At 36.7% G+C, this 22,636-nt stretch overlaps 4 protein-coding genes across 4 annotated transcripts; all 4 read right to left on the reverse strand.

Moving 5' to 3' along the window:
- Positions 1-178: 178 nt before the first annotated feature.
- Positions 179-2,319, reverse strand: LOC132189402 (protein PHLOEM PROTEIN 2-LIKE A10-like). The gene has a single exon (XM_059604140.1). It carries the CDS (start codon positions 1,739-1,741, stop codon positions 467-469), a length of 1,275 nt encoding a protein of 424 aa, XP_059460123.1. The 5' UTR covers positions 1,742-2,319; the 3' UTR covers positions 179-466.
- Positions 2,320-3,868: 1,549 nt separating this feature from the next.
- LOC132189397 (uncharacterized) lies at positions 3,869-8,614 on the reverse strand. Its single transcript, XM_059604135.1, has 3 exons — positions 8,001-8,614; positions 5,821-6,008; positions 3,869-4,864 (listed from the first exon to the last, which is right to left on the reverse strand). The coding sequence occupies exons 1-3, from the start codon at positions 8,590-8,592 to the stop codon at positions 4,394-4,396; spliced, it is 1,251 nt and encodes a 416-aa protein (XP_059460118.1). The 5' UTR covers positions 8,593-8,614; the 3' UTR covers positions 3,869-4,393.
- Positions 8,615-11,919: 3,305 nt separating this feature from the next.
- Positions 11,920-14,729, reverse strand: LOC132189805 (U-box domain-containing protein 30-like). Its single transcript, XM_059604600.1, has 2 exons — positions 14,600-14,729; positions 11,920-14,379 (listed from the first exon to the last, which is right to left on the reverse strand). Exon 2 carries the CDS (start codon positions 13,950-13,952, stop codon positions 12,594-12,596), a length of 1,359 nt encoding a protein of 452 aa, XP_059460583.1. The 5' UTR covers positions 13,953-14,379; positions 14,600-14,729; the 3' UTR covers positions 11,920-12,593.
- Positions 14,730-20,037: 5,308 nt separating this feature from the next.
- On the reverse strand, positions 20,038-22,636 carry LOC132189654 (lecithin-cholesterol acyltransferase-like 1). Its single transcript, XM_059604403.1, has 3 exons — positions 22,164-22,636; positions 21,426-21,819; positions 20,038-20,679 (listed from the first exon to the last, which is right to left on the reverse strand). Exons 1-3 carry the CDS (start codon positions 22,535-22,537, stop codon positions 20,170-20,172), a joined length of 1,278 nt encoding a protein of 425 aa, XP_059460386.1. The 5' UTR covers positions 22,538-22,636; the 3' UTR covers positions 20,038-20,169.

Consider the following 22,636-nt stretch of genomic DNA (forward strand, 5'->3'; position numbering starts at 1 on the left):
CACAAAAGGCATCAATTAGTAAATTGATGTTGAAGAAAGGTTTTGGTAAATCAGACCTAGGAAGGAAGTCTGCCACTACTCGCTACTTCTTTTATGCTAAAGCAATTTAGAACCATTCCTTCAAAAATATCAAATTGGGGAGGACATTCCCGCCACCCCACCCCCCAAAAAACACCCAAAAATAAAGCTTCTTGGGCTCTGCTTCTAATATAAAACAATGTTCACAGAACTATTCCAGTTTCCTTTTAGTTTCAAAGCAATATATGCGTACATGTATGGGTGTCACTCAAAGAGCTAAAATAAGAGGAAACAAAAGATTTCCAAAAGTTAAATCTATCAATCGAAATGAAGTAGCTGAAACCACCTTTGCATTTCACCTAATAGAAACAAAGATATACATACAAAACCTATCTGTAAGGAGGAGCACTTTTAGCATACTTAATAAGGGAGGGAGTACCCCGTCAAATTAAGCAGGCATGAGAACTCTGGAACCGCCAACAACATGTAGATACAAAGCAAGACATATGGTAACAATAACAGAAGACCTTGCACTGAAATAGCTGATAACTTCCAATCCTCTGTCCACAGCCTGCCCACGAACTACATTAAGACTTCTTTTCAAACCATCTAATAGCTTCCACAACAGAAACTGCACAACGGATCTCACCGTTTCAAACGTCACCCTTCCGGTCACATCGAGCACAAACTTTCTATTGCTCGGCACTGCCAATGTAGATGAAACCTTGTCAAACCACCCACTATCCCGAATTTCATCAAATGAATTCCCCTCTTTCAGCTTCGAAGAGGCTTCTCGCTCAAAACCCTCATCCTTGGTGACACGTGGACCTTCACTCTCATCAACAAATGAGAAAGAAGAATTCGAATTTGAGTGTGAACTCGAATTCCAACTCGTCAATACTTGGTGAGATGTTCTCACAAGTGTTTCCACAGCACCATTACAAACACCGACCAGAATGTCCCTCACTTTGCTTTCATGCTTGGGGTTGGTTAATCCACTAAACATGTCCTCATACACATTGATATCCATCGTTTTGTCCAGATACACTGCAACTGCCGTGCTTACAAAAACTTGAATGCTATTCGCTATGAGTTCTTTGCTCTTATCATTGCAAACCACATTGAGCCATCTGGGCTCGTCCGATAAACTCGAACTGCATTGAGACTCGCTTGAACCATCCATGGATCCACCATTGGAGTAAAATCCCAAAACCAAGTTTCTCGCAAAGCTTCCAACCACAACCGAAACAAAACCAGTCCCAGCCGTAGAAAAAAGCTTCTCCAAAACACTATCAGAAAAGCTTGAATTCCCCGAACCCTTTTCCGACCCTTCTTCAATCCTCGTCTCGGAATTAAACCCCCGCAAAATCCCAACCGTCAAAGCCTCCGTAACCCTAACCAACGACCCCGAGAACTCCTCCGAACGTGCAATTTTAGAAATCTGCTTCAGACTATTGGGAATTTGGTCCGAATCGGATCGGAGAAACTCCTTCAAGTCCTTGGAGACAACACCGATCGTCTCCGCGGAATCGGAGACCATTTCAGCCACGGAAATTAGGGCTCGAAAAAGCTTCATCAACCTCTTCCTCTTACTGGCCACAGAGGGCAAATGATAGACCTTGTAAGCACCGTAACTGGAGACGCCGAACGCCGCAAGCAGAATTATCCATTTCTTTCTCCTCTGAGAAAAATCCAAGCCCTTCTTCACCAATTCGAGATCCATATCCGACCCGGCGACTAATCAAAACCCTAGCGCTTACAAATTCGAAACCCTAGGGTTTGATATAACCAAAACCAATTGGAAAAATTGGAATCGTACTGTAAAATTAAAGAAAAATGAGGGTATTAATACAAAAAAGGGTTTCGAGGATCGAGGAAGCTAGGGTTTCAGTTGATGACTAGTGCAGAGCGATTGAGGTGTGAAGGTAAATGGACAAGATTATCTAATCAAAGACATTTTTTCTTTTCTTTTTTCGAAATTAATCGAACATTATAAAACAACTAAATATCTGTAGAGATTCTATTACAAACACAGAAATAGAATTGCGAGAACTGGATGACGAGGACGAAACAGAGAGGTGCTGGCAAAAATGACGCTGCAGTTGAAGAGGAGGACGAGAAAGAGAGTCAGCCTTGCAAGTTGCAAGTCGTCCCAGATTTTTTTTTTTTGGTTATATATAACGTTGGGAAAGGCGGTGATTGGCTAAACAGATTTATACCGTTGGTTTTACTCCACCCTGCCGTTGATGACACTGCGGGCGGCGCGGATTGCGTTTTTGGGGGGAAGACTGAGGAGTGAGGAGGGTGGCTTTCACACTTGAATTAAAGCAGTTTAAAGATTACATGTGCGGCAAACGTGGATGTCCTAAAGATTTATGAGTTGTCATCCGTCATCCTTATAGAGTCGTGCACCTTATTGTATTGGATAGTAACCCTTTCCTTTTTCCTGTATTGCTTAAAAAACAAAAAAAAACCATTTTTGGATAAGGAATTTTCTTCGTCATATATGATGTACCGATTGCTCTTATGTATATATATATATATATATAATCCTTCCTAGAATATATGAGTTTTTATTGTTTTAAAAATATAACATTACATTAATAGAAACAAACTAAATACAAAAAGGAGGGGGTGAGAGTCCCAAAATCAAAAGCCCCCCCACCCAAAAAAAAAAATATTTAAAAAAAATTGAAAATGGGCCAAAAGTTGGCTCCATCCGATGCTTCTTATTTTGAGCGCCAAGATTGGTGATTTTTTAAGCAGTCCACAAGTGAGTCTACTAGAGGTGGCACATCCAATACTTCTTATTTTGAGCGCCAAGATTGGTGATTTTTTAAGCAGTCCACAAGTGAGTCTACTGGAGGTGGCACTTGCAATGGCATCAAGAGATTGTAAATGCCATAAAATGAAAGATTGTACTGATGTCAACTAAATTGGAACCACTGAAGAGGAGCTTCATTCCAATGTTCAACAGAAGAATGTCCAACAGAAACAGAAGAGGTGCCTGACAAATGATGCACAATGAACATTCTTATTGTCTCCATGGAAAAAAGGAGGGGCACATACACTTGGGTTTTGGAAGTGACAAGAAATAACAAAAAAAAAAAAAAAAAAAAACCATAGGTCTTTAGCTCTAGTGAGAGGATGTGTGGGTAAAAGAGACGATGGGAACCATGGGCAAATGAGAATACGCATGGAGGAATACATAGTTCATGCATATTTTTCAGTAGTACCAAAGCTTTATCTTAGGCTGGAATGATCGCTCAGAAACTTCCTCCTTATAAGAGTCAAACTAAGATGATTCATTCAACTTTAAGAAGATCTTTTATGTCTCCTATGTCATTTAGATGTAGAGACGATCTTTTATATCTCCTATATCATTTAGAGGTAGAGACTTAGGAACACTTGCTTCTTAGCTGTCACTTCTCTAGGGTCTTGTGGAGGGAATCACCTTAACCGATCCATTCAAATTACTTATCAATTGTCACGTCATTCTTAATCATGACGCCCGTATTGAGCGAAAAATTGAGCCCTACATCTCAAAAAATCATTCCTATGAAGTAGCATCCTGATTTTGTCAATCCGTAAAGCTCACCGCAACGTCAATTGATCTGTACATAATCTCGTCATGGGCCACCTCCTTTGGCATTAGTAGATGCACTCTCATTCCATTTATCCCCATCATCGACTTCATCGTGGTTCCATGAGTGACTCTTATCCCCCTTTAGCTTGGAGTAGTTGTTTTGTTTTTTCATTTTTTATTTGGGTAATGCTACACACTCTTAATTATTAATTATCTCACGTGACAATAAAAATCAATATTAGACAAGATGGTAGGTACCAAGGGATCAAACGTCTTTTCTATATTTTACCGAAAAGATTCACTTTTCGTCGTTTTCGATGGTTACAAACAAGCACCAAACCAACACCTTTTTGGTTGTATTTGAACGCTTCAAATATAGTCAATAAAAAAAAAATACAGAAAAGCAAAAATCACAGCCTCACTATTCAAGACCAGGCTTTTTGTACATCGTAACAGACGTGGAACAATTCATTGCTTCCACACTTAACTAACTGGAGTCCACTCACGTTTTGTCTTCAGCAAAATGGTTCATCAATGACAACGGCTTTCTGCCTATAATTCTCACACAAACCAATCAAACAGATTATGATTCACCTATGTACAAAAAGCTCATATGACACCATCACCAATAACGAACGCTTCATCCGGTGACGGTCCTGGCCCACGTGAGGAATTTTCTTCAAGTCCATAGACCGAGTTTTCATCATATAGGAGGGAGGAAGCCTCTCCAGTTCCATGTTTTGTCCAATACCCAAAGCTTATGCAATCATGGACTTTCCTCGAAAATTCCTACCCCTTTGAAACTACTATCTTGGACTTTATGGGTACACTGCAATCCTCATCATCCTCCAGATCACTGAAAGATATGTCTTCTCCATCCCCCACATACATGGCAACTCCACTATACCTACCTAGTTCAGAATCTTCCTCAGGCCAGTCATCCTCCTCGTCTTCAAAATTCTCAACCACTAGTTTAGAATCCTTATTCTCAGTCTTAATTACTGGCCTCTCTTCAATAACAGACTTATCAATAAATTGCAGCTCGTTACTTTCAACCGGGCGCTGCTCACTCTCAAAATCCGTAGCCACGGAGGAGCTACTAGGTTCAAATGAAAATGTGCCCCGTGGCGTAAGATCAAAATCTTCCTCCAGCATATTAGCACTGTCTTTCGAATAGGATTGGATTCTTGCAAACCAGTCAGTCTCTGCCTTTGTTTTCTTTTGTAGCTCCTGCATCCACATGGCTCTGGCAGCCACTACCTGCAAGAAATAGGTTAAAATCATTGTAACTCAAAATATTATGCTGATGCCGGTAGAACCAAAAATTATCATGTCAAGATTGCTATAACATTTCAACACAATAGTGAGGAATAAGAAAATAGGTATCTGGACCACTCAAAACACACAACAAATTAAACACCGACCTGCAGAACTATCAGGTAAAACAAAAAACAAAAAACAAAAAAAAGACAACATAAGCTAAGTAATTCATACTTCAACAACATTCATTTGACAAGGAGGCAAATTAACAACATCCATGAAAAAATTAAAGACAATGTTATACAAAGCAATTGACCAAGCTGCTATTCGAACAATCACCAAATTACATCACAGTATACTCCTCCCTCCCCCGATGGGAGCGCTTATATATTGCAAGAATCAGTATATACGCTTATTCGACCTATACAACACAGAACAGAACATCACAGTTTACTTGAATTATAATATAGTTATGTATACACATGTAAATGTCTTTTGATAAGTATGTGTATACATGTGAATTGATCACACCAGTCAAATATTCTAAGATCAAGATATCGAACTTAACATTTTAAGTATGATAGTGATGACTGATCCTAAAAAGAAACTGTGAAGTACTTACGGACCAATTTATTGTAGTAATACTCCATGAAAATCTAGCTATAATAAGGAGATTGCTTCTGTAATCCTCTTATTAAACCTACATATTGATAATTACATATGCAACTACCAACCCATGCACGCAACATACAGGAACATATGCAAATAAAGTCCCTTAAAAACATACAAAATCTTTTTCCTTTTAAATCTTAACAGAGACATTCATTTGTTACTAACAATCTTATTTTTTTTGTTACTAACAATCTTATAAGGCCCACTATAGCTTAAATTGGAGTTTACAAAGCAGAGGATGCATATATAATGCCCATTAACATAAATAAAATAAAACAACTTACCTGGGGTGTAGACAAGTAATCCGCATCATGTTTGTTGAGTCTAGAGTGCAGAAGCACAAAGTAGACTTTCCAAAAGTAACTTTCAGTCATATGGCAAGGACAAAGTTCAATTCTCAGGGCAGCTAATCTGGGAGCAAGATGTTGGATAGCCAAAGCATGCTCTTCTTGGGCATCAGACATGTCAAAATCTATAACAAGGAAAAGAACGCTGTCAGAATCTAGCATGAATTATCAAAGCAGACACTAAGCAGTTATCACTAAAGCAACTGAAATTGATCAGCGCAGCGGATTACAAGAAAGCATAATAATTTTCTGCCTTATGTAATCTAAGGCCTTCCTGACAGTCCTTCACCATACATTGTTCTAACTTTTCGCAAGCACTCATTTTTCATAACCTCCAATCCCCCGAGGAAAGGTATGCCAAACCTTAAGCCACCTAACTAGCACATCACTATAACTTAGTTCTTCCATCCCAAAATAGAGGGTTTCTTTTCTTTTCTTTTTTGGTTGTCCCAAAATATATGGGAGTTTCAAAAAATGAAAGTATTTATCCATTTAACTTCTCATTCATCCTCAAATTGGGATCCACCTTTTCTAATATTTCTCTGAGAGAATAATGATAACAAGGATGCTTTTTCCAGGCTTACCTAAAGATATTCTAGTAAGATTTTTATGATTATTTTGTTTCATTAAAATGGTGTGATTTGCAATCATCCCATCTATTTTGGAATGGAAGGAGGAAAATTTTGGAGGAGAGACAGAGACACAGATATGCAAGAATGGAAAATTTTCTTCAGAAAAAAGATAAAGGGTAGTTATGCTATGTTTTATACCAGTACCAATCTGTACAACTCTATAAATTGCGGTCTTCCATAAAAGTAAACAAAAATGGGTCTCAAATCAAGACTGCAAATGGATGCAAGGATTTGGTGTTTTAAAGTACAACAGCTTCCACCACATTTGACTACTTAACTACCAGCCCAAACTACAGAATCACAAAGTATTGGCGGTATCTTCAGGAAATTGTCAGAGCAAAGGTAAGACATTAAAGGTGGACAGTTTGCCACCACAAATGAGAACTTAGCAGGCCAATATGCCAAGAACATGATGAAAATACTACCAAAAACTCCAGATATATAGGGAATGACAATCTAACTTAGTTTTGTAAAAGATTATACTGACCTAGTGTGAAATGAGCTCAACAAATTTGTGTATCAACTAGTATAATCAATGCCAGGGAATCTTAACTTTAAACATCAACAGCTGGCCCTAGTAAAATACAATTTCCTAGCATTTGCTTAACAATGCTGTGATAACAAGCGCATAGGTACCTATAAATTGCATATATGTGTGGTTGGATTCCCTGGAAAATAAATTGGAAGGATTTAATACAAAAAATATTCAACAGCGTCTACATCAAACATTCATGCTATAGATTCTCATCAAAACAATTCTTAAATAAAACTAAAACGTCAAGCTCTCTATTCTCCAATTACAGAAAAACACTTTGCATTATGATAGATGCGATGATAACCAAGAAAAAACCTACAAACTACTCAATGGACAGGGATCCTCTCAATTTTAAATGAAATTGATAGTATCCATTTCATGGTCAAGGTTTAAAGTTAATGCATCTAATAGTGCACATGATTCCACATTATTTAAATTTTTTAAAAGATGTCCCAACATTGACTTTATATAAGCATCAACTTTAAATCGTAATCATGAAATGGATAGTTCATGAAATGGAGATGATCCTATTACCTATTCAAGTATATGAATTACACTCTGCTTTTCATTTATTATAGCAATAATTATACAAAACTCAAGGTCAAGTTTAATATAAGACGCTTGGTTTCACGTTGGCTGAAGTTATAATGAAGTGATCCAGCCATCTGAAAGCTTAATAATCAAGCGTCTTGGTAACTAGGATTTCATCAACGCATCATTCTCATCTCAAAGTCCCAATCTCCTAGACATGGCCAATGGTGGCACATAAGGTACATTTGGGAAGACATATAGGATTTGGCAGCTTAATATAAGCTACCGAGCAATGAATTAACAATTCAAAGCCCCAATTTCTAATCCAAGGAAGCAAATGCATCATATTCCACAAATCCAAAAGCGTAAAAGACCACATTGAAACAAAGAGAAGATCACAGAAAAGGAGACGCACATACCACCCAAGTCCTCCTCCTCATCAAGCGGAAAATCCAACCACGTCTCGGGATGCATCCCGATGTTCCCCGCGAAAGCCAACACCTCGTCGGTGATCCCCACGGCTCCTCCCAGACCACGCGCCTCCAATAGCTCCTCATTCGACGGCATCTTCGAGATCTCCACGATGTCGCTCCCGATCCAGGAGACAGTGCGATCCGACGGCTCCTCTTCTGCGCCGGAGGACACGGACTGATCGGACGTGTCGGTTTGCGGGAAATGCGAGGGCGTGGAGGGTTCCGAGGAAGCAGGGGGCGCGAGGAAGGAGGCCACGCCCCAGAGCTGGCGCGTCAGAGTTTGTTTGAGTTCGGAGAGGTCGTCTTTGACGCCCCGAGAATGGGCCTCTTCTGATTGCCAATCATTGTCTTCGGATTCGAATTGTTGTTGGCTGTGGTGGTTATGGTTGTTGTTGTGGCTGGCTCGTTCGGTGGGGAAAGATGGTGATGCGTCTGGGTCGCGAGGGTGGGAGGGTACGACGTCGTTGTCTTCATCGTCGTCGTCTTTATCGTCGTCGAGTCGAAGGGAGTTGGCGAGAGAACGAGCCAGCCATGACATTTTGTTTAACTATTTTTTTTGGATTTTGGGAGGAGAAAGTGATTTGACGGAAAAGTGGGGGGTTAAATGGGCGTCAATGTCATCATCTTAATTAAACGAACTTCACCTCTCAATAATTGAATTAAGCCTTTTTTAAGCCACGCCAAGCCCATGGGCCTATTTCACAAGAAGGGCATGGCCTAAACGCCAAGGATTTTTTTTTTTTTTTTGTGGTAAAGTCTACTTAACTCTTCAAACTATTATCTCAATAATAATTTACCCTCAAACTACCAAAACAATGACAATGTACCTCCAATTTTAACAAAGTAACAAAATTACCTTTACTAAAATAAAAACAAAAATACTAATTTTTTTTTTTTTCAAATTTTAAGGGTATTTTTGTCCTGTTGAAAATTCTATAGGGGTAATTTTGTCATTTTGCTAGCATTGGGGGTACATTGTCATTGTTTTGGTAGTTTGAAGGTTAAATTATCGTAATTGATAGTTTGGAGAGTAGATTATCATTAGGATAATAGTTTAAGAAGGTTAAGCGGACTTTATTGTTTTAATTATTATTTTTTTTTTTAAGTAATGTCAAATATTTTATAAATATTTCACAAGACTATATATATTTAAAGGCTATTAGAACTTGCCACATCAATTTTATAAAATATTTGTATATTATGTAACATTATTTTTCTTTAATAGATGGGATACTAATACAAGGGAAACAAACAAGCAAAACAATTCCAAAGCTTGGCTAACAACCCCCAAGTTTGTAAAATCTACCATAAGATCTGAAAGTAGTGGTTATGAATGCAATAATTAGCGCTCCTATGAAATGAACCTAGCTGTGAACCAGTTGCACAGCTTGGCTAACAAGTAACAATTTATGGATGTTTCAAATCCAGTGGCACAGACAAAACTACATATTAGTTGAGACATAAATTTTCTTCAAATCAGTTTGGATTAATTTTTTTTTCCAATCTATTTTAATAAGTGATAAGTGTCATTTCTCACACGTTTTATTTAATATTCTTAACAGTTATTTATTGTCATTCTATTAACCTAAGAACTCAAACATTAATTTTTTAGAAACTCAAACACGGTAATTGGTGAATGACACTTGTCACTCATTATAATAGGTTGAAGAAAATTTTTTTCAAACTGGTTTAAATGAAATTTGTGTCATATTAGTCATAGGCATGTCCCACTTGGTTTCAAATTTTCTTTTAAATTTTTTTAAAGAGAAACTTCACTTATATCCTTTGAATTGTCAGTATTTTTGTAATTATAATATCAAATTGTAATGTCAGTATCCCAAAAAATTTCACCTTTTTATTTCCACCCTTTTTTTTAATTTAAATGCAAGGTGCTCGTGTTTAAAAAAAAAAAAAAACACTCAAAATGTGTCTCAAGACCATGTGGACGAATATATATTGTTGAGAATAAATTCACACTACAAGCCCACCAAATTCTGGGCCCAATGGCCAATGATAGGTCCATAAAGACATTAATTAAATAACAAGGGCTATTTAATTAATTAATAGTCTTATATTCCAATTAGGATAATATTGGAATAAAGACGTCCTACTTATCTCTACAAGATGACTACTCAAGATTATCTCTACATAATATTTGTTGAAAGTTTTTCTCTACATGATAGTTGTTAAGTTCTATCTCAACTATGGACTCCCAATACAACTCAAATAAGAAGAAATAGTTCAAGCCTACTTCTACAACCTAAGCCTATAAATAAGCCCCTACACAAGATACTAAAGGATGATTTAATATCCTCACACATTTGGAATAATCTACTATTTTCTCATATTCTCTCTCAGAGCTCAATTAGCCTATTGAATTATTGAGCGCCGAAACACACTATTTCTCTTAGAAACTTTCTGACTTTGGTATCGGAGTGCCCCCGTAGACCCTTTTGACAATATTGTTTTTTTGTAGTGATTTGGAGTGCACAACGACGATGTATTGAGGACCCTGAAGAAAGCACATTCACCATGTTGAAAATTGTTCTAATATATATATATATATATATATACATATATGCTTTTGTTTTTTTAAACATGGGCTATTTGGGCATTTTAACAAAAAAATCTTGAAATACCAACATTGCAAAAATTAAAAATTTGAACAAGTGTTGATACTTCAAAGAGTGTAACAGAGTAATTTATTAATTCATCAAGCTCATCGTGTGAGGTAGAAAGTTGGAGCATTATCTATTGAAATATTTTATTATCCACTTGCATTCTTACTTTTCATTCATGATTCAACTTTTATTTATTCAAATCTAAATGAAATTGTTGACCAAGAACAGTGATGACCCCAGCTACGCTTACAAATCAAGGAGCTAACCGTCATTTGATCTTAATTATCTTAAAGCCTAGGCCTATATCTTGATTATCAAGTTACCAAAAAAAAAAAAAACTACTAAGCTAGCAACATTTTTTTTAATATTAAATATGCATCCTCAATAATGAGTGTAAGTAAACCAAAATTGGACCATAAATAAAAAGATACAATTCTTTACACTGGTAGTTCAGGCTTCATGCCACTGGCAACTACTTCTCTTATAGGCTGGTTTTGCCATTTCTACTCAATAATGAATGTTTTTTCATGGGTATGAATACAACTCAAATGGTTAGTTTGGTTGGCGATCTAACTCAAATTTGTTTATGAAAGTTGGTCTACATTTATGGTTTTTTATGAGAGGATCATGGTACGGTAAAATAACCGGACATGTGAGATTTTAAACCGACTTTATTTGTTCGGGCTATCTAAACATCTGTTTGCAACAGGTGAGATCCGTCTATTCTTTCACATGGAGTAGATAAAAATAAGCAGCGAGAAAAGTATTAAAGCACTCCGAAATTTGGAAGGACAATTTGAATGATATTTTTCTTAAACTAGGGTGGAAATTTCATAATTTGGATTCATTCAAAGATGCCATATTGCGAATGCCTCAAAAGTTTCTTGCCCTCTTCTTTTCAGGAGGACAAGGATTTGAAGTTCCTTTTCCTTTCCGTAGTAGAGGGGGTGTGCGTGTGCACACATTCGTGACGACAAAAGTGGCATTGAGGGCCCTTGCAGTGTCCAAGACTCGATAAATACAAGATATGATATCCTGCATTATTAACCACCTTCATATCAATCATTAAAGAAAAAGAAAAAGAAAAAATCCTAACAATTTTGGAAGGATACCACAAATTTTGGATAGAATTCACCCGTAAAACATATATCAGTAATAGTACTGCTCGTCTGTAAGCCAAGTGTTTGTAAATACAGAGAGAGAGAGAGAGAGAGAGGAGAGGGAAAGAGCTGAAAAATAGGATGAACAAGCTTGAAGATAAGCAACTTCAAGTTAATCATGTAAGGAAAAAATACAAAAGGGTGTAAACGGTTTTTGTGTTTAAAGCCAACGAAGATCTACAAACTCTAAAACGGAGAGATTCAGTGATAAACCCCCATCAAAACCCAAAGGAAAACAGAGAGTTCCCACAAATCCTCACAAGAGACGGGACAAAAATTAGGATGGACATCCATGTAAAAATTGACTACAATTACTTTGCCAAGAAAACTACAATTACAATTCAAACACATGCTTAGGAGAATTCCAACATCATTCCCTGTATTTTAATATACAATGCTCTCTTGCGGATTGGAACAATCAGCAACTGGTTTCCCAAATAACATAAAACAATCCGAACGAAGATTCTGGGGATTATTGGGAAATTTCAGTGAACACTGCCTGCTTATGGACAATGGATTTATAACCATGCAACAAGCAATATCCATCCACAGTTTATGTTGCTTCTTGAATAATTGTAACTAATTGATAGAATCTAACTTCTCAGTATACACAAAAGAGGAAAGGGTACCTCAGAAACCCAATATGAATCTCCGTTCCAAATTCTGCTGCATGATCCCACAAGTTCTTTGGTTCCTTGGTCCCTCAGGCCAAAGGGGAAAAAAATTGAGACGTATATCAACAACTTCTAATTATGCTTTCATTGTATCGTTCTTGTAAGCTTACACTTGGAAATGAAGAGTGTGGCTGTGTAATTTAGACTACACAATTTCAAAAGCTCAGCCGACCGTTGCTTCATAATCGGATCGCATCCACTCTGAATTACAAGAAGCAGCTTGGCCGCTAAACCTGCCTCCACAGCAAGTGAAGCGCATTCTTCTGGGGCAAGCTTGCAAACAGCCCACAAGATTGACAGTGCAAACTGCGTGCAGCTCTCAGAAACCTTCATCATTAACCTCACCACATTGGGTATGGAATTCGGGCAATCCTTCAAAGCCAATTTTCCTTCTGGAAGAGTGGACAACACCTCAAGGACATAGAGAGCTATTTCCAAACACTCATTATTCAAACTGGGTAGGATCTCAACCAATTGGGGAACTGCCCCAATGCTCACAACAGAGCTCCTGACTGGTTCATGGGAACAGACCGTCTTGAGCAAACTGAGACCGGCCAAGACCCCATTTGGATGTCTTTTATCCTTTACCAACCTCAACAATCCAACCAAAAGACTCAAGCTTGAGACAATCTCAGATGCAAAATCCTTCCCAACTATCAACATTTCGATCAATTTCGTGCAATTGATCTTCGTCTCAATGGATCCCTCATTCAACATGTCCACCATTAATGATATCTTCGCGGGTTGCATCAAATCGGCCTTTGACTCCAAATCGAGATCTAAATTCACAAGAATCCCAATTGTCTCCGACCCAACTGCGTGCGAAGTGAAACGACCCAACAGAGAAGAAAGCAAAGGTACACCGTTATTGTCAGCTACTGTCTTCTTCGCCGAAGCATGAGCAACCACGACCTGCCTCAGGTCTTTGAGAGCTTGAACTCTAGCTTGACCCTTAACTTTCTTCAGCGTCTCCAAAAGCTCCAAGGCCCTTCCTTGCACATCCTCCGACTTCTTCTTCATCGCCAAGTACTTCTGCGAGAACCAACTGTAAATCAGCTGGTGCAGGGTCTTATTCGGCGTGACCGAATCGTCCCAGAGCTCCTGCATCGTAGTGGGGCAAGTGAAGTGGCCCAAAGAGAACCATTTGCGAATGTTGGATCTCTCATAGGTCTGGCCCGTGCAAAGGGTCACGGGGTCTTGCATCGGCTCCAATGAGATCGGGCAGATAAACACCGAGGGAACATCTATGGGTTCCAGCTCGGCCACCATCTTCTTCAAATCCAATTTCTCGGCGACACCTCCGCCGAAGAACGCGCCACCGTCGCCTCCCAGAATACCATCTTTCACAGCGGTTTCCAGATCCAATACTTGCCCACCACCACCCACGTCGAGCTTCACATCCCCCCCATCTCTTCTCCGAATAGACGGCTGGTACATCGGCATTCTGTCGAACACCCTCTTCGCAAAATGCTCAAAGAAAATTTGACACAGATTAATGATTAGAAAGAGCGAGAGAGAAAGAGAGCCTTAAAATTGCAAGAGACCCATCACATCCAGAGGACAAGAAACGTGTGGGGAAGAGAAAGGAGGAGAGTGGTGTTTTCTCTCTTTCTCTCACTCACTCTTTACTTTGTCTCCCTTCCACTCTCTTTCGCTATCTCTCTCATTGACAATCCACAAGCAACAATGCCCGTCAAAGGGGACATCTTTTCTCGACCCTAGGCTTTATTTCTCTTTTCTCTTTATTTGATCTCTCTCTCTCTTTCTCTGGTCAAAAGGTTCACATTCTTCTTCACTACCATCATCGTCATCATCAACAAGGAAATGATGGATTTGCAATCTTCTTCCCTAATACCGAAGCTCACTTCCTCTTCAAGCTCAAACAAAAGTGTGAAATCATCAGCCCCAGATCAGTGAAAAAGACGCTATCAAAAGTGATGGAAAAAGCACTACACAACCAACTCATTCATGAACAGTATCCCACACCTCAGCTTACCAAAATTATACAAAACAAAACCTAAATCAGAAATTGGCAAAACACTATTTGGAACATCATGGACATGAAACAATGGGAAAATTCATAACCATACCAATCTCAAACAGCAAGAAAGAGAGACAAAGAGTAAAGCATGAGGAAAAGCTAATCTTCTGCAGTCTCCTCCACTCCTTGGCCTTCTTTTGGAGCAGGTAATGAGAGCCCCATAAAATGCCCTTTTCCTTTCTTTCTTTTTTTTTTTTTTTCCTTCTTTTTCTCTTTTACTACTATGATTTTCTTGGGGGAAGTAAAGAATTTTACCGGCAGTGACCGATTCTAGCCGGTGGTCCAAGTCTTGGGCACAGTGCACCACACGTGCACTCGTATCCTCAACTCAGTCACTGCAGTATCCGGTCTTCTGTTTTAGGACGTTATTTATTTATTTTCTTAAAAGTTTATAAAAAATTTAGTGGGTTAAATTAAATCTCATGACAATTTTATATTTTATTAATTTCTCTGAGAATCGTAGCCCCTCGGGAGGGATAATCTAGAGCAGCCGGAGACGCAACCTGAGCAGAGCAGAGCAGAGGTGGTCAAAAAGAGAAATTGATGTTCCCCACATTCAAAGTAATTGCAGGGTACAAGGCATGTATTCGACGTGCCAACTCACCCACATGACTTGGTTATGGGTTCGTATACTTGTTGCAGAGAAATTATCCTCTGTTACTTTTTTTTTCATTTATTTTATTTTATAAGAATAATGTTAAAAAATAATAATAAAAATCAGTTTATTATTATTATTGTTTTTATTTTTATTCTTTTGACAGTAACTAATTTACTGTCGAATTATTAAATTATATAAAAATTATATATCATTCTACTAAAATTAGGGTTGTTAAGGTAAAACCTTTAACGCGAGAAGAGTTTTTTTTTTTTTTTTTTGATCTATCGAGAACAAATTTTCAAAATGTCTTTAAAATGTCATAATATTGCGTTCAAAATTTTGTTTAAGGTATAGAACTTTTTGAGATATACATGTAAAAATAAAAAAACAATATTTTGTGTGAGAATAAAAAGAAAAGATAAATGCTACATATACATCTAATTGCTTACTTCTAAGTACTTACTCTTTTATTTGACAGTAAAAATTATAATTAATTTTTAGACTGATTAATCTGTATATGATATTTCGATCATAATTTTTATTGTCACGTCAAAAAATAAGTACTTAAAAGTATTTTTAAGTACTTACTCTCTTATGATTTCTAAGATACACTGACACCGGGAAAAGAAATGGAATGTTTCAAACGTATTTGAGGGGGGCTTTATTTACAAAATATGCTTATAGAAGGCAATACATTATTATGGTCTTCTAAATTATTCTACGAAATTATTTGGGGCAACTACTTTTATTATAATTCTCTTCTAAATTCTTAATGAGTTTAATGTGAACTTTACCTGGTAAGTACACATATTTAGTGTTATATAAATTGTAGTAATAAACTTGTATGAGACGTGCCAAATCATAACTTATTTCAAAAAATTAAATTGATAAAAAATGATAAATTTAATTATTTAATTAATATTTGAGAAGTCTCTTTCACGTTTGAGATAAGAAGAACACATATACTATTTTAATTGAAATGAGAGATAAAAGATAAATAAAGTTTAAAATCAAAACCTTTATATTAATATGATGTCAAATCATTGTTTATTCTAAAAATTTAAGGTAATAATAAATTAAATTATTAAATTAATTAATAATTAAAAAGAAAACTATTGGTCCAAGATCATACCCCCTGTCACTGCCTTTATAAACGAAAAAAAAAAAAAAAAACTTGCTTTTATAGCACTATAAAAAGCGAGTGTTAATTTGATTGAACAAATACTAGTCAATACACGATAAGGGAAGGGAATGGGAAGGGACGCCAGATCAAAAGTGCGACGACGCACGGTTCCCACTACCACGTGTAACTGTCGTAATTGCCGAAAAAGCAAGCAATTGCAGCATCAAAAAATGGTCAAACCGGAGACCGGAAAGGCAATCGAGGCGTACATATATGTATATGCTAATGCTACTCTAAAACGGACCTCCCCCCAAGACCGGTCAAACAATTAGCTGGCACTTTATGAAAGGCACGCTCTGCATGGACCCCACCCCACGGGTTTCCTGTCTCATCCACCTTTTTTTTTTTTCTTTTCTTTTTTTCTTTTTTGAAAAAAAAAAAAAAACAATATTCTTCTCCTCTGGTTTTCGAAATTATTTTCCAATTTCACGAGAAAAGAAAAAAAAGACAAAAAAAAAACTTTTCCGATTTTGAAGAGCTCAGACCTGTGGTTAAAATTTAAAATCGCAAACCACTTTTAAAAGTGATTATTAAAAATTGCTAATCGGTTATTGGGTTTTTGAAAACCGCTAATCACTTTTTTTAAATATATATATAGTTTTATTATATATATATATATATATATATATATATATTTCATACAATATATTTATTTGTATGTTGTGTATATAACTATAGTCTAACTATAGTCTATAAGTGAAGTGATGATTTACAAAAATTATTGTAATTTTATTTGTATTATATGTTGTATAGATTTGTAGAAGGTGACTAACAAGGATTTTGGTATATAGCAATTTTCAAATTCTAAAATGGCCATAAAAAGGAAAAGAAAAACGTTTAAAGTGAGCCTCAAAATCGGCCCAAAACCAGTTCAAAACCGGCCCAAAAAAAGCGGTTAGTAAAAAAAGTTTATTCGGATGCGGTTAATCGCTAACCGGATAGTTAACTGCTTAGCGGTTATCGGAGGTGGTTGCGGTTAGTGGTTTTAGTTACTAACCGCTAATCGCAACTGCCTTTTCACCCATATTCAAACCTTAGGAAACATTTTTTTAAGCACTAATTTGAATTGATTAAAAAAAAAGAGACGAATTAATAGTGTAAATATTGAGTTTAATGATATTCTATGCTAGAAAATGTCGCATATTTTGTTTTCACATCTGTGAATACCATGAGGCATTATTATTATAACTTGATATTAAGTTGGCACCGAAAATAATAGACTATAAACTGTAAAGGTAATACTAGAGCAGCAACTGAAATCATAATTGCATTTATTTATATAATTTGTACAACTCCCTTTCACATGTACAACTTATTGTTGACACCTTCTATAAACTATACATAATCACATATGTGTCATTATCCAAAACTCAAACATGATCATTCCTCAGTCAAATGTCCCGTCTGGGTCAACAAAATTCTCCCAACTCTCGCATTTCTGAACTTTATAAATGTATATTTTAATAATTTATAAGTGGAATTGTGAATTTACAATTTAGTAAGTAAATACAATAAACCATGTTGTGTGTGTGTGTGACATGAGCCGTTTTTGTACTAAAATTTTCTCTCTTTTGTTTGACAAAATTGGTTTTGAAAATTCAATGCAATAATGACATTTTTGTAAAGTCGTATAAAAATCTCTTTTCCTAATAATATTTTTTTATTTAGGGCCTCTTTTGGTGTGTGTTTGATATTCAAAAAGTCTGTTTGAAAAAAAAATATCCATTTAATAAAAAATTAAAAACGTTTTTAAAGGTTCAAAAATGATCAAAACGCACACCAAAGGTCATGAGATTGAACTTTGACTCTGTCAAATCACCACACATTTAAATTAAATATTCCACGTGTTGGACCTTACCTATTAAAAGGGGTTTGAGCCCACATGTAAGAGAGAATGTTAAAGTATTGATTAAGTGATTAAATTTACTTCTTTCTATCAACTTAAGCTTGTGAGATAACTGGTAATTTAATAGTTTTAAGTATTCAATCACTAGTTTTAAATAAAGACTAATGTCAGAAACTACATTTTTATCTTACAATGGTAACGTCACAGCCCCAAGTCCCAACCAACCATTGGATCAATCCTTGTAAAAAAATAAAAAAATAAAAGTTGGTCGAAAATGACACATGAACATTAGAGGGTAATTGTGAAATAAAAATGTTACTCCTAACATTACTCTTTGGACAAATAAATCAGTTCGTGTACTAAACGGAGAGAGATGATTCATTTTATGATCAATATTTTCTTTTGTTATTAATTTACAAATTTTAAATGACATGGAATATGTAATCTCATCTTAATCAATATGATAAGACAACTAACAAAAGCTTGCCCAAATTGATTTTTCACATAATTTACAGACATTGACTCGTCAATGCACAAGCCATTAGATCAGATCGATTTGAGTTTATTTATAAAAATGTTAGATTTTACGTTGAGTTCGAGCACCTTAACTTATCCCACCACGTATCATGTGCAAAGCCTGAAGCAATGAGCTAGCTGTTGAAGGACAGCGTGATCCCTCACGCTGCCATATTTATTATATTTCTTTTACCAACAATCGAACTCTCTGGAAATCTTGGCCCATTACTTGATTTTCTGGTGTCAATTAAAAAATAAATAAATAAATAAAAGATTTAGAAAATGGAAGATCCGGTTTAACTTTTCCTGCTCCATAATTGATAGGCACGTAAAGAAGAATCATTTCTTGCCCCACCATTACTGAAGTATGTTCTCATGAATGACGAGCTCAATTTCATATTTTTGTATATACTTGTGGCTCTGAAAATCTAGCACTTAGGTTGTTTACTTTTGCGGAGATTTGGTTCTACAAGAACCAGAGAGGGAGAGAGAAAGACAGAGACAGAGAAAGATTATGTTCTGTTTTGTTTGACCGACATAAAAAACAAAGGGATGATCATGCAAAATCCACGAAAACATGAAATTATGTAAAAAATCATCATGAATAATTTATGGATTGCTATTTTTAAACTGATAAATCGGGATTGCCTGCAATCTCTCATGTGGGTCTCTCATAATTGTTTACCCAATTACAAAAATTTTCAATTACATATATGCCAATAAAGTCATCGTAAGAATTTGGGAGAATATTTAACAAATAAACATACGATAAAAACATTAACTTCTGGTCATTGTTGCTTAAGTACTTGAATTGAGTAATTTAGAAATCCAAACTTGAACGCTTTGTTGAATTTGTAATCTTAGAACCCTCAATTTGTAATCCTAGAACCCTCACAACATATTGGAGAGTGATAAATAAGAGTTTTTGGCTTATTTGTTTCTCACATTCATATTGTGACTGATGAATAATCATATGCTTATTCATAGATAGACCAAAACTCCTATCCATAATTAAACATTGCTTTCTTCCATCAAGGGATACAACATTTAGTGAAATAAAATAACCTTTCACCTTAAGTAATTATATGTATATTTAATTATCCAAAGGTTTTAGTTTAATAAAATCTCTTTTAATATAATATATAATATATGTGACATGTGAGTCATTTTAAATCTTCTTGTAGGAGATGAATTATAACATTCACGGCCGTATCATTTGAAGAGAATGAAAGGAAATAATAAATTCAGTGTCACGTCGTTAATAAGATTAACTTTATATATAATAATAATAATAATAATAATAATAATCGATCTAATAGTAAATTGACAGTACCACGTCAGTAATGAGATAATTGTGTTGTATAAATAGCATTGGGAAAGATGATCACAAAAGAAAGAATAAGCAAGTCTTAAAAAGTGTTTTTTTGTGTGTGGTGTTGCTCAATGACATGATGCATCAAAGCCCTATTTGAATCTTTACTCAACAGAATATTGTACACTTGAATTGACACCTGAAATTAATTCTATAATTTGATCAAGTGCAGCGCCATTTCTGAGTATTGATGTATGAGAAACCCCAGGAATTCTGATCACCTTAACGGGTTGATTTATCTTGTCCGACCAGAGTGATTCAAGTGCTAACAAGCTCACCATGTTCACTGTCCCGTCTCCATCCCCATAAACAACCTCCGGTTGCTCATCGAAACCATTTTTCCCGTAGAACAAAGTCTCCGGCGTCCGTACACCACTCCCGATTATACACGTGATGGGCACCCCAGGAGCTGCATATCTTTCTGTCAAAGGCAAAATGCGAGACTTGTAAGGATGTACTCCTTCTGGGAATCCTATGTCATTGAGAAACTGGGCGATGTCATGGGCTGAATAGGTTGCATTTGGAGTAATCACAAGTGGTTTTTGGCGACCAAATAGTTTGGGATTAGGCATGAGCCATAGGTTGCTTTCTGAGCTCCTCTGCTCCTCTCTTACCTGTTACAAATATTGTCTCCCATTTATACAATAAGCTTTGTAAAAGGAACACAATAATTTTGTCCTTCAAGATACAATACAGCCCGAATAGTAGCGTGCATATTGCAAACTCTTAACACTCTTATGAGCATGTTTTTGGAAGGTGATGTGCACTATTCACACGTCGCCTTCCGGTGACGTGTGAGAAAAAATGTCGCATTGTTCAAATGTCTCCAATTTTAAATTCAATCACTATGTTTAAAGTTATTTTTAAAATGTCACCATTCCAACGTCACTAATTCAATAATGACATTTTTTGGGCCAAAAACATCACATTCCACGTGTCACTAAATTGGCAAATTTTTTGTAGTGGCAAGAAAATGTATAACATCAGTTTATTATTTTTAAGCCCACATGTGAGAGGAGTGTTAAACTAATAATGATTAAATTTACCTCTTTTTATTAGCTTAACCTTTTATGATAATTAGTTATTTAACATGGTATCAGAGCTAAAAATTATGGGATCAAATCTTTGACTCCATCAATTCACCCTTCATTTAAATTAAATATTTTACGTACGCGGGTGATTTAACATGTTAAAATCTGATAGATGAAAACTCGTGCATCACAATGTGTGAGCAGCCAGTGCTACTTATTGGATGACACCACTAGCATGCATCTACCCAAAAATCAATATAGGCTTTGTGAAAGGCAATTCCTTATAAAGCACAAAAACTTTAATTTTCATAAAATAATTTGAAGGGTACCTGCAAGGGTTCTACAAGAGGCACTCCAAGTGAATACCCAGAAGCAAAGGTGAGCATCTCCTGCGTAGTGCCACCCCATGGGGCAGAGAGAGCGACGAAGTGTTTGATGAATTTCTGGCGCCAGGAGGGCGGGTTTCGGCTGAGAAGTTGGAGGACAAAGAGGCCTCCTAAGCTGTGGGAGAGAAGTATCACTGGCTTCCCTCCATTAGAAGAGCTTGCATTCTCTATCAATTCCTTTAGGTCTTGCAGGAACTTGGAACCCACATGGGATGGGTGGCCTTCCGCTGCTAAACCATATCTGAAATCGTATGGAGCTCCAAACAGGGTTTTCCCATTCACATATCCAATTTGTTCCAGAGATTCCACCAGGGGTGCCATGTATGCTGTAATGTGCCTGTAAATGTGATTGACTAATTACTGTTTGTTTAAAACTGAGCTGCCACACAAATTGCTTAACTATTTAGTCATTTAATTCTAGATGATTACTTTCTTAACTAGGAATTTGTCTATCAAAGAGCAACACTATGCACTTATTTATGTAATATATATATATATGTAATTTATAAGAATTACACGTATCACTCATAAATTTGGCGCATTTATTCGAAATTAACCCATTTATTAATCACATCTAATCGAGTAAACCCAATTTAATTTAAATTTTGATAAAAATCCACCAATAACAAGTTTGATCAAAATTAAAAATGTAAAGAAAGATGGGACAGAACAAGAGCTTACTTGAGATGAGGGTCCAGGTAGAGAAGGGACTGGGTGGAACCAAAGTGAGGGGCCCTGGTTTCAACCCCAGGAGCATTGCGGTAATCGTCCAACTCAGGATCATAATAAAGCATCATGCGCTCAGCAAAGCACTTGGTGAAGGGAGCCAAGAGGACGCTGGGGTCGAACCATAGCCTGAACCAACCCTCCTTTTTCTTCACAACCGGGTTCCACCTGTTGCAGTACAAGCTCGAGGGTTTGTAGCCAGCGGTTAGCCGGGCTTCTAGCTGGTTCCCACCATTCCCAGGTATTAGGATCAAAGGGTGGAAGCTGCTGCCTGCTTGACACGTGTACAACATCACAGCCACTGAGATCAGCGCCAATTTGGTGCCCATCAACCTATCCGGCCAGCCCCGCTAGTGCAAGCGGCCAAGCTAGCTCCTCTTTCGCGTTGAGGAAGTGAGAGTTTTGGATTTGCTTTGTTGTACGTGGAC

This window comes from Corylus avellana, chromosome ca8, assembly GCF_901000735.1.
Source record: "Corylus avellana chromosome ca8, CavTom2PMs-1.0".
Taxonomy (NCBI): domain Eukaryota; kingdom Viridiplantae; phylum Streptophyta; class Magnoliopsida; order Fagales; family Betulaceae; genus Corylus; species Corylus avellana.

What these genes read in the sequence shown, in the direction of transcription:
- LOC132189402 (XM_059604140.1), bottom strand. Translation starts at nt 1,741, where the DNA reads ATGGATCTCGAATTGGTGAAGAAGGGCTTGGATTTTTCTCAGAGGAGA.
- LOC132189397 (XM_059604135.1), bottom strand. Translation starts at nt 8,592, where the DNA reads ATGTCATGGCTGGCTCGTTCTCTCGCCAACTCCCTTCGACTCGACGAC. An exon ending in TGAGGAGGAGGACTTGGGTG is followed by an intron (nt 6,009 to 8,000) that starts GTATGTGCGTCT and finishes TCCTTGTTATAG; the next exon opens with ATTTTGACATGTCTGATGCC. An exon ending in ATTACTTGTCTACACCCCAG is followed by an intron (nt 4,865 to 5,820) that starts GTAAGTTGTTTT and finishes TATTTCTTGCAG; the next exon opens with GTAGTGGCTGCCAGAGCCAT.
- LOC132189805 (XM_059604600.1), bottom strand. Translation starts at nt 13,952, where the DNA reads ATGCCGATGTACCAGCCGTCTATTCGGAGAAGAGATGGGGGGGATGTG.
- LOC132189654 (XM_059604403.1), bottom strand. Translation starts at nt 22,537, where the DNA reads ATGGGCACCAAATTGGCGCTGATCTCAGTGGCTGTGATGTTGTACACG. An exon ending in TACCTGGACCCTCATCTCAA is followed by an intron (nt 21,820 to 22,163) that starts GTAAGCTCTTGT and finishes TCACATTTACAG; the next exon opens with GCACATTACAGCATACATGG. An exon ending in CTCTTGTAGAACCCTTGCAG is followed by an intron (nt 20,680 to 21,425) that starts GTACCCTTCAAA and finishes TATTTGTAACAG; the next exon opens with GTAAGAGAGGAGCAGAGGAG.